The sequence below is a fragment of the Marmota marmota genome, unplaced genomic scaffold (assembly GCF_001458135.2).
Source record: "Marmota marmota marmota unplaced genomic scaffold, marMar, whole genome shotgun sequence".
Lineage (NCBI taxonomy): Eukaryota > Metazoa > Chordata > Mammalia > Rodentia > Sciuridae > Marmota > Marmota marmota.
In genome coordinates, this window is record NW_025999925.1 from 14010778 (window position 1) to 14026142 (window position 15365).

Genomic DNA, 15365 nt, shown 5'->3' on the forward strand with positions numbered 1-15365 from the left:
AAGGTACCGATTCTTGAGTTTTGGGTATAGTATCATAGAATATCTATAATTATCAGAAAAGGCTATTGAAACTAACAGTTCATAGCTACATATTTGTATGAAGTTATATTTTCTTCATATACCTCAAGCAAAAAATCATATAGCAATAGATTACAGAAACAGATTTGAGTAACTATCAGTTTTCAGTTAGATCAGACATTAAGAGATTTGCAAAAATGTCAAACATGAGTTCCCACCAAACCCTCAAAAGTTAAAAATTTTTAATTTTTTAATGTAATGGAATATGTTAATTTCATTAAAGGAATTAGTAAGCTGGGCATATGTGGCACATACCTGAAATCCCAGTGACTTGGGAGGCTGAGGCAAGAGGATCACCTGTTCAAGTCCAGTCGTAGTAGCTTGGTGAGGCTATAAGCAATTTAAGGAGACCCTATCTCAAAACAAAAATAAAAATGACTGGGGATATAGTTCAGTGGTAAAGTGCCCCTGGGTTCAGTTCCCCTGTATCCCCCCCCCCCAAAAAAAAATTGATAAATACTTAAAAAGATCTATGTTTTAAATTTTAATATGGTAGGGGCTGGGGATGTGGCTCAAGCAGTAGTGCGCTCGCCTGGCATGCGTGCGCCCCAGGTTCGATCCTCAGCACCACATACAAACAAAGATATTGTGTCCGCCAAAAACTAAAAAAAAAAAATAAATATTAAAAATTCTCTCTCTCTCTCTCTCTCTCTCTCTCTCTCTCTCTCTCTCTGTCTTTAAAAAAATCATTAAAAAAATTTAATATGGTAAATATCAATAGATATTAATAATGATACAGTTATAATAAAAATATAATTAATATACATAAATGTCATCTAGGAGTGTAACAGGGTCCTGGAGATGACTAACAAAAAAAGGAACTACTGCTCTAGGGAAATAGGAATTTAATTAGAGAGGGAATGTATACATTTTAATTTGATGATATAAATTTTTATGAAGTCATAAGTATAATTTTTAGCTTTATGCATACCTTTGAATTTATTTTTGAAATAAAAATATCTGAAGATGAGATTTAATGAAATACTTTAACTTATTTTTGGGGGGGAGCCAAAGCAAAATAATATAGAATGAATTTTAGGTTTGTACAAGTAAGCTTTTGCTTAAATTTTTTTTTTTAAATTCCATAAAAAGTTTACATAGCAGCAATAACAACTGAAACTTAAAAAACAAAAAATACTCTTATGACTGCTTTAAACCAAGAAATGAAATTTGCCATATTTTGGTTCTTGTCCATATGCCCTTTTGATTTTCTTTTCCAATTGTTTTTTCTTTTCTTTTTTTTTGATACTGAAAAATGAACCCAGGAAAGTTCTAACAATTAGCTACATCCCCAACTCTTTTTACCTAGACAGGGTCATGCTGGCCTTGAACTTGGTGATCCTCTGTCTCAGCCTCCTAGATAGCTCAGATTACAGTGAAGTGCTACCACACCTAGTTTTTGTTTGTTTGTTTGTTTGTTGTGATGCTGGGGATTGAAGCCAAGGCCTCAAACATGAGTAATATATCATTGTACTACATTCCCAGCATTTTTTTTTTAAAGTTTTGTCAAATGTTTAATGTTCATTTAAACCCAGAATTTTCGTTTATTTTTTCTTTCAATTTTTATGTTTTTAAAAACACTTTTATGGAGAATTATAGTTGTAGACTTCATTGTAATATGTCTCTTCTTTGTTTTTTCCCTCACATTTTTTATTGGTGCACTATAGTTGTACATAGTGATGGGATTTGTTGTTACATATTTGTACACAATTCATCAGAATTTTCTTTAATGTGCTTATTTAGGTGGTTCTGTAAAGGAATAATTTATTTGGCCCTAATGTTTTGTCTAGAGAAGTATTAATTGATACGAGCATCTACATAATAAAAGCTAGTTTATCTAATATTTTTCTGAAGTAACTATTTCTCATATATGTATTATGTATTGATTATATTTATTTTGTGTTTACTTGTATATCTAATCTACTTCTGAAAGCATAATAACATTGAAACCTAAATTTTTTAAATTTGGTTTTCTTGGAATTACACCCCAAAACATGCAGAATATGTAATCAGTGACTGTTTACAAATAGTGATTTTAATTCGAATTTCATAATAACCCAGTGATAGTGTAGGTAATATTATTAAACCCATTTTATACATGAGGAAATTAAGATTCAGATTATTAAGAGTCTTCAGGTTATAGATGACAGAAGCAGAACAAAAATCCAGGATATTTGACTCAAATCCTTTACATTTTTCTAATATCATATTGTTTCTGTGTTGTGGTATATAAATATTCAAATGTGTATGTTTAAAATTTTTAACTTTAATAAATTTACAATTGGCATTTTAGTTTCTTAAAAGGAGATATGTTCATTGTTCATAATGAATTAGAAGATGGATGGATGTGGGTTACAAATCTAAGAACGGATGAACAAGGCCTTATTGTTGAAGATCTAGTAGAAGAGGTGGTAAGTTTTTTTTTTTTTTTTAATTCTGAACTCCACATTCCAAATATTTCATTAAAACTTGGTAATTACCTAAGGATAAAGTTCTTTTTTGAAAGATTTTTTTAAATATATATATATATATATAGAAGGAGTTTTTCATTAAAATGTATTTACTCTTAGTAAACACTACTTGTTTTAAAAAAACAAGCTAAAATATCGTAATATGTAGCTGCTGGTTTTCAGAAAGGTTTCATGATTTTATGAATTAAAAATGTTAACATTTGTGCTTATTTTGATCCATCTTTTGCCCTCCTAGGCTTCCTTATAAATGAAATTGTCTAAACTAATTAATGGAATCCCTAATGGTTACACATATTTAGTTTCATATTGTTCTATTTTCCAAATATATGTACAATTTAACCTTGGAGAAATTCTCTTATATTACACATTTATTATCTCCTGATTTTATATTTTGAATATTCCCCTTGTTTTATTGTCATAATATTTTGTTAGTCATGTTAGCATACAGTAAAAATTATCCTATATGTCCATTTTAAGATAGGATTCAGCTGTATTTGTACTTCAGAGACTGTATTTAATACCACTGAAATACTTTAAACATTATGTTGTAGTTTTGAAATTTATTCTTACCTTTCATATTTGTCTAGAGAGATGGGATGGCTTTCTGTAATCTTTGATAACCCTCAGAGCTCCTGTTTTTAAATTATGCCACAGGCCTGATAATGTACTGAAACCTATGCTTTTGATTATTGCTTCAGGAAAATGTCAGTAAAATATACTTTGCTACTATTTTTCTGCCTATTCTAGCAAATATGTCTTAGTTCACAGAAGTAAAATATACTGAGGAAAGGTGGAAGGAATTGAAATGGTATGATATATTACACACTTGTTACTTAGTGAAAGAGTTGGAACCCCAAGAATAGTATTCTATATTCTACAGTAGTTATTCATTCTGCATAGGTGAGAAATGTTGAAACTGAAGCATTTTTCTGTCTGTGCTGGTTTTCTTATACAATTTCTTTGAATTTTTACATTACGATTCCTTTTCCCTGTTACCACCTCTTCCCTATTCTGATTATTTAAAGGAATTAAAGTATAGTTGAACTTTTCCTGAACTTTTAAAATTCTGGATCAAATTTAGCAAGATAACTTTCACTTATCGTTATTAAAGTTTATCTATTTTTGCAGAAAAATAATAAATAGCCTCGTCTGAGATAAAGGGTCCATAAATACATTCCTTACATAAATATAAGGAATGAAAAAGAAAAACAATTCATTGTGAGTAAATAGTGTGATGTGGCTCTTAAAAATGAATATAGTCATCTTTTGAATTAAGAGTGGAATAATTCCAGGTTAAACTTCTGAACAATTTTTACTCAAATATTTAGAGTAATTTTCACAATGGGCTTTACTAGAAGTTAGTGAATTCCTTGTAGATTAGAAAGCTATTTGTACATTGTCTAGACAACAAAGATGTTTCAGGCATTTGTTTAGTAGCTAGATTGAAGAAATTTCCCTTTCTAGAATTCTAATTACTATTCTTCAAGCATATTTATACTATTATGTCTTAATTCTAGAATGTATGTGGAATTTTGTTCTCATTTGCTAATACATCCCTATTGCCTAGATTAGTATCTGGCATTAGTAGCCATTGAGTAAATCTTTGTTGAGTAATGAATGTTCCTATGCTTATGTATTTCCCTCTTCCTTGACATTCTGCCATTATAGATTGCCTTGTAAGATTCATCTTCATCAGCTAAGTTCAGATGTCCCTCCTTCTTTCATAGAGATTTTATGACTTCCTAGATTCTTTGAGACTAAATTGTTTCCTCCTGTGTTTCCATAGCACTGTGTTAGTTCTGTATTCTATTAACCTGTATTTAATTAATTTATTGTGTAAACCTCTTCTGAAAGAGGTCAGTGATGATGCTGTTCATTCATACAGCTTTACATATAGCTAGCATTCATTAAGTGATTTTATTCTATTTAGATATTTAATGAGTGAGAATCAATTGAAAGACACAAATCCATGTATAGTTAGACCATTTTTCTATTTTTTCCTTTATTATTTATTCATTGGCAACTCAGTGCCAGGTACTTTAGGTACTAAGACTATAGTTTAATAGATTTGCAGTGAAAACTGTGTACTGGCCTTGTGCTGGTGCTTATGGTGGTAGTGGTGGTAATGATGATGAGAACATAGAAATTTAGGACTTGAGGTGCTTATAGCCTTTATTATGGAATGAATAACAGTAGGTGTGTCTTAGAAAATTGACATATAGAATAAAATAAGTTTCAAAAGATGGTAAAAGGAGAATGTGTTTTGAATTCAAAGCAAAAATTGATATTCACTTTTTAGGGTCTCAGAATGTTTCTTCAAGGAGGTAGCATTTGAGATAAACCCTGCATGGATGGTTTAGGTTTTATCTAAGAGGCAGGTGGTGAGTGGAAAAGACATTCTAAGAACAACAATGACAATAACAACAAAAAAGCCTCAGTGGTGAGAAAAATGTAGGTTAACAAATGGATAGTTTAGGCGTGATAGTGGTAAAGATACCTAGAGAATTGGTAGTATGAGACAGGAGAAGTGTACTTGAGTGAGGTTTGTGGTACAGAATGAGGTGTTTGTAGACTGGAAAAAGGCATTAAATGTTTGCTTTTAAAAATTTGTTTTTATTTGGTTTTGTTGTCTTAATGCAGAACAAAGCTACTGTTGAAACTGATTCAGATTAGAGTGGTGCTGTGGGATATGGAGGTAATTGTACTGTGTAGTTGAGCTATAGAAGTAGTTTGATAAAGGGGAAAAAGAGGAATTAGACAAATGGCAACATGATGAGAAGTGTACGCTAGAGAGTTCTGTGGAGAGAATTCTTGATAAGCCTTTTCTCATATACACATAAATATGAAGAGCATTGTGGAGATGTGTTTGAAGATATGATTTTTATGAATTTTTTAAAAAGTAGATTAATAGTTAATTATATAAAATACTGTTTTAATGTCTTCCCTTTAGGGCCGGGAAGAAGATCCACATGAAGGCAAAATGTGAGTTTTTGTTAATTATTAAAAGAAAAAAATATATTGTAAAGCTACTAATTGGAAAATTGCCAAAAAAAATTTTAATAGCCAAATATTTAAAAGTCAAAAGAATGACTTATACTTTCTTTTTTTTGCTCAGAGAACTAATTTATAAACACTTTTCCTAAGGACCTAGTGTTAAAGTCTTATTTTTAAATAAATGGTGGCCAGTTACCTATGTATTATTCTTATATCATGAAACTAATGACTTTCTGGTAAACATTACATTAATAACATTAGTGAATGTCATAATTCCTCTTAATTTTCTTACTGATTACTCATACTATTTCTTGTTTTTGTGGCCACACCTTTTATTATTTTTTTTGGTTCAAGTTCTTTTTCTTTTTGCCAAAGAACTTTACCCTGAGATCAGAGTTCTACATAATTTTAGTAAGATTAAGAAAGGATTTTCTTTTCATAACTGTTTTAGACTGATTTTATGTATATGAGTTTTCTTTATAAGATTTTAACTATTAATCACAATTCTGTCTTGTTTGTATTGTTTTAATATACTGCTAATCTTCTAATACCTTTTTAGAAGATTTTTTCCCTTCTTAACCATCCTGTTAGCATTTATGGATAGAATTTAAAGCTTGCCTCAACTATTTGCTTTTTCTATTCTCTAACCATTGTTTAATACACTAAACTGAATATGTTCTGTTACCTTACTTAGTTTCCTGCTCTTCCTTAAGTAGAATATATGAAATGTTTTCTGTGTTCATTTTTCCTATTGTTCTTTATAGCTACAAAAGGAACTGCATTACTGAGACTAGTTGAATATGTTAGTTTGAAGTCTCCTCCCTACCTATTATTAGAAGTTATAAATTTTAATGCTTGGAGAGGAGTTAGATAATGTAAGCAAATGAAGTTTGGGAGACACACACACACACACACACACACACACACACACACACCATTTGTCTCCATACACAATAATCATGATTTTTATTATTTTCCCTCTTTGATACAGATCAAGGTACATAGAAACTGTTCCCCTCTTGTCAAAAAACAACAGTTTAAGAGTGATGATAAATGGCAGCTGACCTTTACTCTTGGTATTAAGATTGTGGGAGACTGAAAACTAGAAAGTTGTTGCCTATTGTAAGGTGACCTGTCGAATTGATGTGTTCAAGAGTATGAGTCTAGAATGAAATCCTCCTGATTTTTAAGAGGAACTATAAACATACATTTTTATCTGTACTTTAAAAATAGTGTAGATTTAGTTTTAAAAATATAGGTCAAATGCTATAAATATTTGAAGCCACATCCAATTTTCCATGGTGTCCAAGCGTGATTCTTTATTAAGTGGGTAGTCTTTTTTAAACTAGTCTCTCATTTTTAAAGATTTCATAATTTCTTACTTACTGGGTATTTAGCACATGCTAAATTTGTGGTGTTGATTTATTTTATGTGTATTCACATCCTGTAATTTCTTAGGACGAAGACTGGCAGTAAAGTATCTTAAATCCTTTAAATATCATTTGTAACACTGAGTCCCCTTTGAGATTAAATAGATGGCATAACTTTGGCTGAGTTTCTTTACAGCTCCCTGATTCCATGATGTAGATACCAAGTTCTGATGATTTTACCTCCTAAAATATTTCTTAAATGTGTGTCTTCTTCTTAATATTAAGTAATTATATTCAACAGGCCCTTTCTTCTCTTATTAGTACCTGATACTGCAGTAACCCTCAAGTTTGTCTCCTGAGTCTTTTAGATTGCTCGGATTCTCTCTTCCAATAGCCAGAATGTTTTACCTAAAAATACATGATCTGATGGTATCACTTTCTCACCTGAAATTAACCAATTTTTCACCATATTTACCTTGGCAGAGCCTACAAAGACCATCTGTGATCTATCTACTGTGTCTTTTACTAGTGTTATCACTTGTCATTTCTAGTTTTATACTCTGTAGTTTGTAGGTCTTCAAATGCATAATCCTGTTTTTCTCCTTTATGCCTTTGCTTTATCTGCTTTGTAGGCCAGGATTTTTCTTCATTTATTATGCATTTATTGATATATGTCTTTACTGAATGATTTGGTATTCAGTGACTCTTCCTTCATTGTTAACTCTTACACACAGTTAAGAATTGGTGCCTTTCTCTTTTGTTCCCAAACTACCCTCAGAACATACCAATCACTGCACTTGATATATTTTGAATATTGTTTTATTTTTGTCTTTTTTTTTTCTAAGTAGAATGGGGATCTCTTAAGAGCAAGTACTTATCTTTATCATTTGTGTAAACCATGTATGTGTTTGAATTATATAAATTTTATATAGGAATAACTTCAGAAAAAGATACTGTCATTTGGGCTTTAGGATATTTTGTTCATCTCTAAATCCTATGTATTGCTTTTTCATCCTCTTTGAATTTTCTTCTTTTACTAGCTATACAAATATAGGACTGACCTTGGAGGTCATCTAGTTGAAATTCCCTTAGAATAGGGAAGTCATGCTGTAACATTTGTAGCAAATGGTCATTTAACTTATACGTGAAAGCAATATGGAACTTCTCTACCTTTTAAGGCAGTTTGGAGTGCTTTAGTCATTGTATTTATACTATTCAATATTCATAATGCCATTTATAATAATTTCTAGAGCTTAATTTTGGAATATAAAATATAAAATACTTTACCAATCTAGTTTGATAAGCTATTAACTCACATAAAATTAGGAACACTGTGTCCTTTTCTTTTAGTACTTAATGTTGGTATTCACTTGTTATCATCATCCAATCTTATTTACTGGCTTTCACTAAAGTATGTATCAACATTTTCATTTTATTGGAAGAGAGAGATTATTAAATTATAGGTAAATTTATTATGAGAGAAATATAAGAAAAATTAATTCATTAAGTATTTTTTCTGGAGCAGTTCTAGGGTGGGCTCTACCTGTACTATCCCTTTTTTCCCCCTCTGCCCCCCAAAAGAAAAAAGAGCTAACTATGATGTAAGCAATTAACAGACATTATGAAGATTAAAATCATTGCTATTTTTATTATTGGTAATTAATATGGAAATTGTAGTTTGTACTTGGTAGTTCCTAGTTTTTCCATATTTTGTTGAAATTAAGCATAATATGTTTACAAAATGTAACAATGTATTAGAACTGAAATAATTTGATCAATTGTGTTGCATTTATTTCACATTTCTGTTTGAATTGTGATTATATTGATTTAGTTTTGAACAACTGATAGCAACCAAAAGGACTTTTGATTCATATATTTAATTTGTTCTCTTTTTAAGATGGTTCCATGGGAAGATTTCCAAACAAGAAGCTTATAATTTACTAATGACAGGTACTTTTATATTCACTTGCCTTTTTAAAGTCTGTATTTTAAAAGAATAAAAAAGTGAACCAACCAATTTTCATGCATTGTATATGCCTTTAGCATTCTAAATTAATGTTTATGCATATTATAATTTCTTGCCCAGTGCTGAGAAGCTTGTATTTTGTTTATTTGTTTCTAGTTGAAACACACATGTGGTGTCTAATTCCATAAAGTGTGTTATTCTTTTACCCTAGCCTGTCTCTTTACCCTTCCCCTGATGTGACACATGTTGATAATTGTTGTTTTCTGTTTTTAGAAGTGTTCTGTGTTTATATGTATCTCCCTTTCTTACCCTTATGCATACACACACTTATAAGAACAAGTAAAATACTTTTTTCCATATTTGTGTATATATTGGGAGAGCATTCAAAATCTACAGATATAAATTTTTATTATTTTTAATAGTTGTAAGTTTTCTATTCTATGAATACCATAATTTGCCGGGCCCCAATAGAGGAGTGGTATGTTGGCATTCTTTTTTTCATTCATCTACAGCAAACATTCTTGTATTTATTCTTATACTTTCATGGAATTATATAATTGAGTCTTACTTAAATTATATTAATTTTAACATATCTCAAACTCTGTGGATGTAAGAAAACACAAAGACTGACTTTGTATTGTCGGTTTATTATTTAAAATAAAAACTATACTATCATTTTTATTCTTACTAAGTATTAAAGGCTGAATTAATTTAACTACCAAATGCTTCTTCAGTAAACCATATCTTATAAAGATTACAAGACAGATTTAATCCATAATATATAATTTAGAAGTTTTAGTTCTTTAAGATTTGCTTGATAGTTTCTGTATTTGGTACAATAGATTCTCTTACTGATGATTAAGGGTGATATTATTAAACATTATTAAGATTAATTATTAAAGGTTATTAAAGATGTGATCCGAATTGTCTTAAAATGCAATAAGGTATTACATTTTAAGTTAATACTTAATCTTTTGAAAGATTCGAGGCAATATTTGAGGGGTTTATATAGTTAACCTATATTAAGTAAGTTCAAAACATAAATTAAAGAACATGATAATACCATGTGGTAGTAATTAAGAGCAAACACCAAACCACAATGACATGCTATCTCCACTTTCAAGGTGGTACCAAAAAGGCATATTTTAGTGAATTTATGTTTATATTTGGAACTTGCATCACTGAATACTTGGGGTACCCCTTCTTGTTTTACATGTTAATATGAAAACTTAATATCTTACATTAATTTGTATTTTTTGAGTCGTGCTATTTTGAGAATCTGGTGGAATTTTCTTCCTTGAAAACTGGACTTAGAACTTGCATGTACAATTTTGTAATTTCTATCTCACATTCTTAAAGAAACAGAGTATCCTGGTTTCTTGTCACCAAGATTTATTGTATCCAATTAGAAGTACTTTCATTTTAGCCTGTATTAAATTCCAGTCAGTTTCTTGCAACTTTTATGTTTACTTTGTATTTAGCCCTTTAAGATTCAGTTTAAGGAGGTTTACTTTTTACTTCTTTGTATTGAACATGAAGTTACTTGATCATGGTTAGATTAGAACTATTAATAATTTACACAGAATTATATCTGATATTCTAAATGTTCCTTATGTTTTCTTAAAAATAAGTCCTAATCTTTTTCATGTTATTAGGTCTGAAACAGACAAAAGGCAAAAGCATCTCAGTATTAGGAGTCATTGCCACTTGAAGATGTGAAAAGTCTAAAATTGACTTGAAGATACTTGATGTATGATAATTTGCTTCCATGTGTATTTTTAGGATTATATTAAATAAAATGTAGTACATGAGTATTGATTTTTGATAATTACTCATTTCAGTTGTTTTGAATCTATTTTTGAATCTATTTTTTTTTTTTGCCATTCTTCTATTATAGCCATTTTTTTGTGTGTGGTACTGATGAAATAGCCTTTTGTTTTAATTGGAAACACCGATTAAGTATAGACTATTCAAATGCAAAATTGGTTTTCTTTTTAGAATGTTTTTATTAAGGGGATTTACAAACAGTGTAGCAGTTTTAGTCACTATCCCCACATTTCTGGCTAGGTAGTTCTTTCTAAGTTATGCCAATTACAGACATTATTGACCAGAAGTTACTGCTGCAGAATTTCTGTTCTGCATTTTTATGAAATAAAGCTTTTAACAAATATCTGGCATATAGTAGCCAGTCACCATGGGTGTTTGTGAAGCATAAATCAGGAAATACAAAAAGATTGTCTTAAAAAACAAGTTCCTGCTGGGCTCAGTGGTGCACACCTGTAAGTCCCCGTGAATCAAGAGATTGAGTGAGGCATGAGGGTCACAGGTTTGAGGCCAGTTTCAGCATCTTAGCAGACCCTGTCTCAAAATAAAAAATAAAAAGGACTGGAATATTACTCAGTGGTAAAACAACCCTGGGATCAATCCCCAGGACCAAAAAAGAAAGAATCCTGAAAGAAAGAAAGAAAGAGGGGTAGAGGGGGAGGTGGAGGAGGGGGAAGAAAGAAGGAAAGAAAGAATAAAAGAATTAATTTTCTGGTGAAAATTTGAAATTTTGCATATGGTTATGACTTTGTACTTTATAATTATACTACTTAACATCTTTTCTTTTTTATTTGATAATTAGGAAATAAAACTAACAGCTTAATTTTTACAGTTGGCCAAGTCTGCAGTTTTCTTGTGAGGCCCTCAGATAATACTCCTGGTGATTATTCACTTTATTTTCGGACCAATGAAAATATTCAGCGATTCAAAATATGTCCAACACCAAACAATCAGTTTATGATGGGAGGCCGATATTATAACAGGTAAATCTTGAGAAATGTTTAGTTATCTTTTACTTTTGGCAAAAATAGTTACAGTATTGAAAACAAATTAGATTCAAAATTAAGTTCCTGACTTTTTTACTATAATTTAGTAGTAGTCATATCCAAGAATATTTTACACAGTGTTAAAATAATAACTTATTTCCTTCCAAAATAACTTGTGACTTAAAAAAAATTATATACAAGCTTTTTGTAACAAATTTGCTAAATCTATATACTATCTGCATGAAGAGTAAAACATCTAATTTAAGGAAAAGAAAATCTAGTACATTCTTTTATCAATGAGCCATTTTAATAGCAAAAAAGAAAATAAAGGTTCCTCAAGAGTTACCTGAGATTTATACATATGTTACTATGTAATTGCTCTGTTCTCCAGTCAGTAGTTTTTATATATCATGATTGGTTCTGACTTCTCTCCTTCAGAGTAAACTCTTGTCCTGAAACTCAGAATGAATTTTAGTTGCTTGATTATGGAAGTAAAATAATAGAGGAAACCATATGATAGCATGTCAGTATTTTTTTCTGCAAAAGAAAAAGTCACCTCTTCATTACTGAATGAAATGTTTTCTCATACTCTAGAGTAGACCATCATTTTGCTCCTTTGGAGGCTGGTGTAGTCTTATTTTAAAGAACTGACATTTACGTGATTAATACCTTCATACCACTCTATCTTTCTCCTTCCCAATTAGAATTTTTCTTATTTTCAGCTTGACCTTTAAGTAGATGCAGATCTAGCAGCTGGTTTATTTGGAAAACAAAACAAAAAATTCCAGTGGCAGATTCTTCTGGTTGCCTACCAGAGGGTCAGTGGACAGTTCTAAAACATCAAATGAAAGATAGTTCAAGGTAGTTGGACCCTTTTGCATACCTTATATATAAGCTGTGTTTGAATACGTTCTACATTGCAATCTGGGTTCTAGACATCCTCACTGAAAATCCAGGTGGCTGCAATTTGAGCTCTTTATAAATTAATTTTTCCCATTGTCTAGTTTTCTAGAGATTTGGAACAATATAAAATTAAAAATTAAAAATAAATATTCTTAACTGAATAAATGTTCAAATTAAGATTTGCTTAAGATTAAATAATTTCATAAGTTTTATTTTTTGTAAGTTTGGTTATTGGTAAATATCCATAGGTTATTGACAGACGTTATTTTAGTTATTAACAAACGTATATGTTCTGCAACAATGGGAATTCTTATTACTCACTGAAGATAGTCTGTAAAACCTATAAAGGTAGTCTTTGTTGATAAAGACCATAATGGAATAAGAAAAGAATTTGAAGTATATTTCTTTCTCAACTGTTATAGAATTATTAGTCTGGCTGCAAAATGAGGACTTTTTTAAAATACATGGTAATTTGAGCCTGACTCTTCCCCCAAATCCTTGACTTTTATTTCCTATAAAATTCAGGTGTCTTATAGTTTCTAGTTTTAATTTTTTTTAAAGGAAGGCCCAAATTGTAACTCTGATGAGGGGAAAATGGCAGTTTTTCTAGTTGTCTTAGAATTACATATTCCATTTCAGCATTAATGTCAGAAACAATTTCTAGGAAGATACATCTTCATGGTTAACATTGTTTAGATATAAATGTGTAAAACTCAAGATTATTCAGTAAGTCTGACACAGCCATGCTCTGCTATAGTGTCTCCCCATTAACTATTTGTGCATTAACCTTGTAATTAAGAGAGTAGCAGTTATGTCTGTTTCTTTTAGAAATTATTGAGACTTAACTCTGATGTTCCTATATTCAAAAGTTTAGAAAATAGGGGAGGAATTTAGCAAATTTAATTTAGTAAACACTTATTAGATAATCTGTTGTGAAATACACTGCATAGATCCTATACATACACATTAAAGAAAAAGATACCATTTCTGAATTATTAGTGCTCAGGTCTTTTAGGAAAGATGGTAGGAATATAGACTGATAAATTGAGAAGATGTACAAATATGCACAAGAGTCAGAATAGAGTAGTTCAGGTAATGGTAAGAGGGAAAAGAAAGGATTTTCATCAGACCTTGAAGATTTTTAACATTTATCTAGGTTTCAACAAGAGTGGCACATAGTTTTATGTATTAAGTACTTAACTGAAATTACAGGATATAATGTCTTTAAAAACTCACATTTATTTCACCAATAAGTTTATACTGAACACTCTGAGATGTAAGTCTGCCTGATTTCATAGCTAGAACTCTTATGAAATGTCTAAGAAATTTTACTTTTTGCTGTCTCTTTTTTAAGGTGCATCTGGGTATGAAGTGGAGTACTTTTTTTTTTTTTTTTTAATCTTGTAAGCCTAGTTTTTTGGTGAAAAGTTATTATTTGCTACACACTTTTAAATTGCTCCTGTATATTCTGAACTATATACGTTATTACAGAGTTCACGAGCTATGTTCCTTCAGCTCATGGAAAGTATTATATTATAACAGAGTGGCACATAAGATTGATTGCATTTGATAGTTACTGACCAGAAACCTTTGATATTTACTAATTTTTATAGATTTGATGTTTTTTACTGTATATAACACAATTGTCTTTGTGATAGTATCTAGCTATTTTCAGTTATATTTGGTGATTTTTTTTCTTTTAAATATTTTTGGATTTATGGGGTACTGCATTTTTCCTTTAAAAATTTATAACCAGCTGAGTGCAGTGGTATATGCCTGTAATCCCAGCAACTAAGGAGGCTGAGGCAGAAGAATCACAAGTTTGAGGCCAGCCTCAGCAACTTATGGATGCCCTAAGCAACTTAGTGAAACTCTGTCTCAAAATGAAAAACAAAAAGAACTGGGAATGTAGCCCAGTGGCAAAAGGCCCCTGGGTTTAATCCCCAGTACTATATATGATAATACCTTTTTATCTGTCTCATTTTTAACCTCACCCCTTTGCCTTGTGTTGAATACTGCCTCTGATATTTAGTTAATCTTCACTTATAATTATTTTTTATTAGTTTTCAAGTTTTGCTTTTGAATATTATTTACATTTGGTTTAAATTAATTTTGTAGTATAGGAAAGATATATTTGGAGCCATATATACACACATACATATATATTCCAGTTGTGACATATACATATGTATTCCATGTATCAATAGGAAATATAATGGAAAAAAAATCAAGGGGTAGGTTAAACCAGACTTATTTGGAGAAATGTTTCTTAGCTCCCTTAAAAATACCCATTCCTCTATTATATTAAAGGAAGGTTTAAAATTCAAGGATTTAAATATTCAGGGCAATAAAGTGTTCTAGTGATAATAGAGAAGCACTTATATTTTATTTATTTATTTGTTTGTTTGTTTGTTTAGAGAGAGAGATTTTTAATATTTATTTTTTAGTTTTCGGTGGACACAACATCTTTATTTTATTTTTATGTGGTACTGAGAATCGAACCCAGCGCCCCGTGCACGCCAGATGAGCGCGCTACCGCTTGAGCCACATCCCCAAACCCAAGAAGCACTTTTATATATTAAAAAACTCATTATGGCAAGCTAAATTTTGTGTTAAAATACATTATACCGTTTTATTTTTAGTTTTGTTTTATTTGTAATATTTCCCAAATATTTAGAGCAGTTGATAATACTTTTTTATCAGAATCATCAGTAAGCCTTTCTTGGTCTGGTGCTAATCATAAAGGTAAAATTAGCTCTTCACTCTTATTTTT

At 30.4% G+C, this 15365-nt stretch overlaps 1 protein-coding gene across 4 annotated transcripts in view; it reads left to right on the plus strand.

Moving 5' to 3' along the window:
• Positions 1–15365, plus strand: part of Rasa1 (RAS p21 protein activator 1) — a 109874-nt gene that overhangs the window by 45630 nt on the left and 48879 nt on the right. For all 4 annotated transcript variants that reach the window (XM_015497873.2, XM_048800251.1, XM_015497872.2 and 1 more), the window contains 4 exons: positions 2372–2489; positions 5500–5531; positions 8811–8863; positions 11536–11686. In XM_015497873.2, the coding sequence (XP_015353359.1) occupies positions 2372–2489; positions 5500–5531; positions 8811–8863; positions 11536–11686 (354 nt within the window). The remainder of the gene's footprint in view (positions 1–2371; positions 2490–5499; positions 5532–8810; positions 8864–11535; positions 11687–15365) is intronic.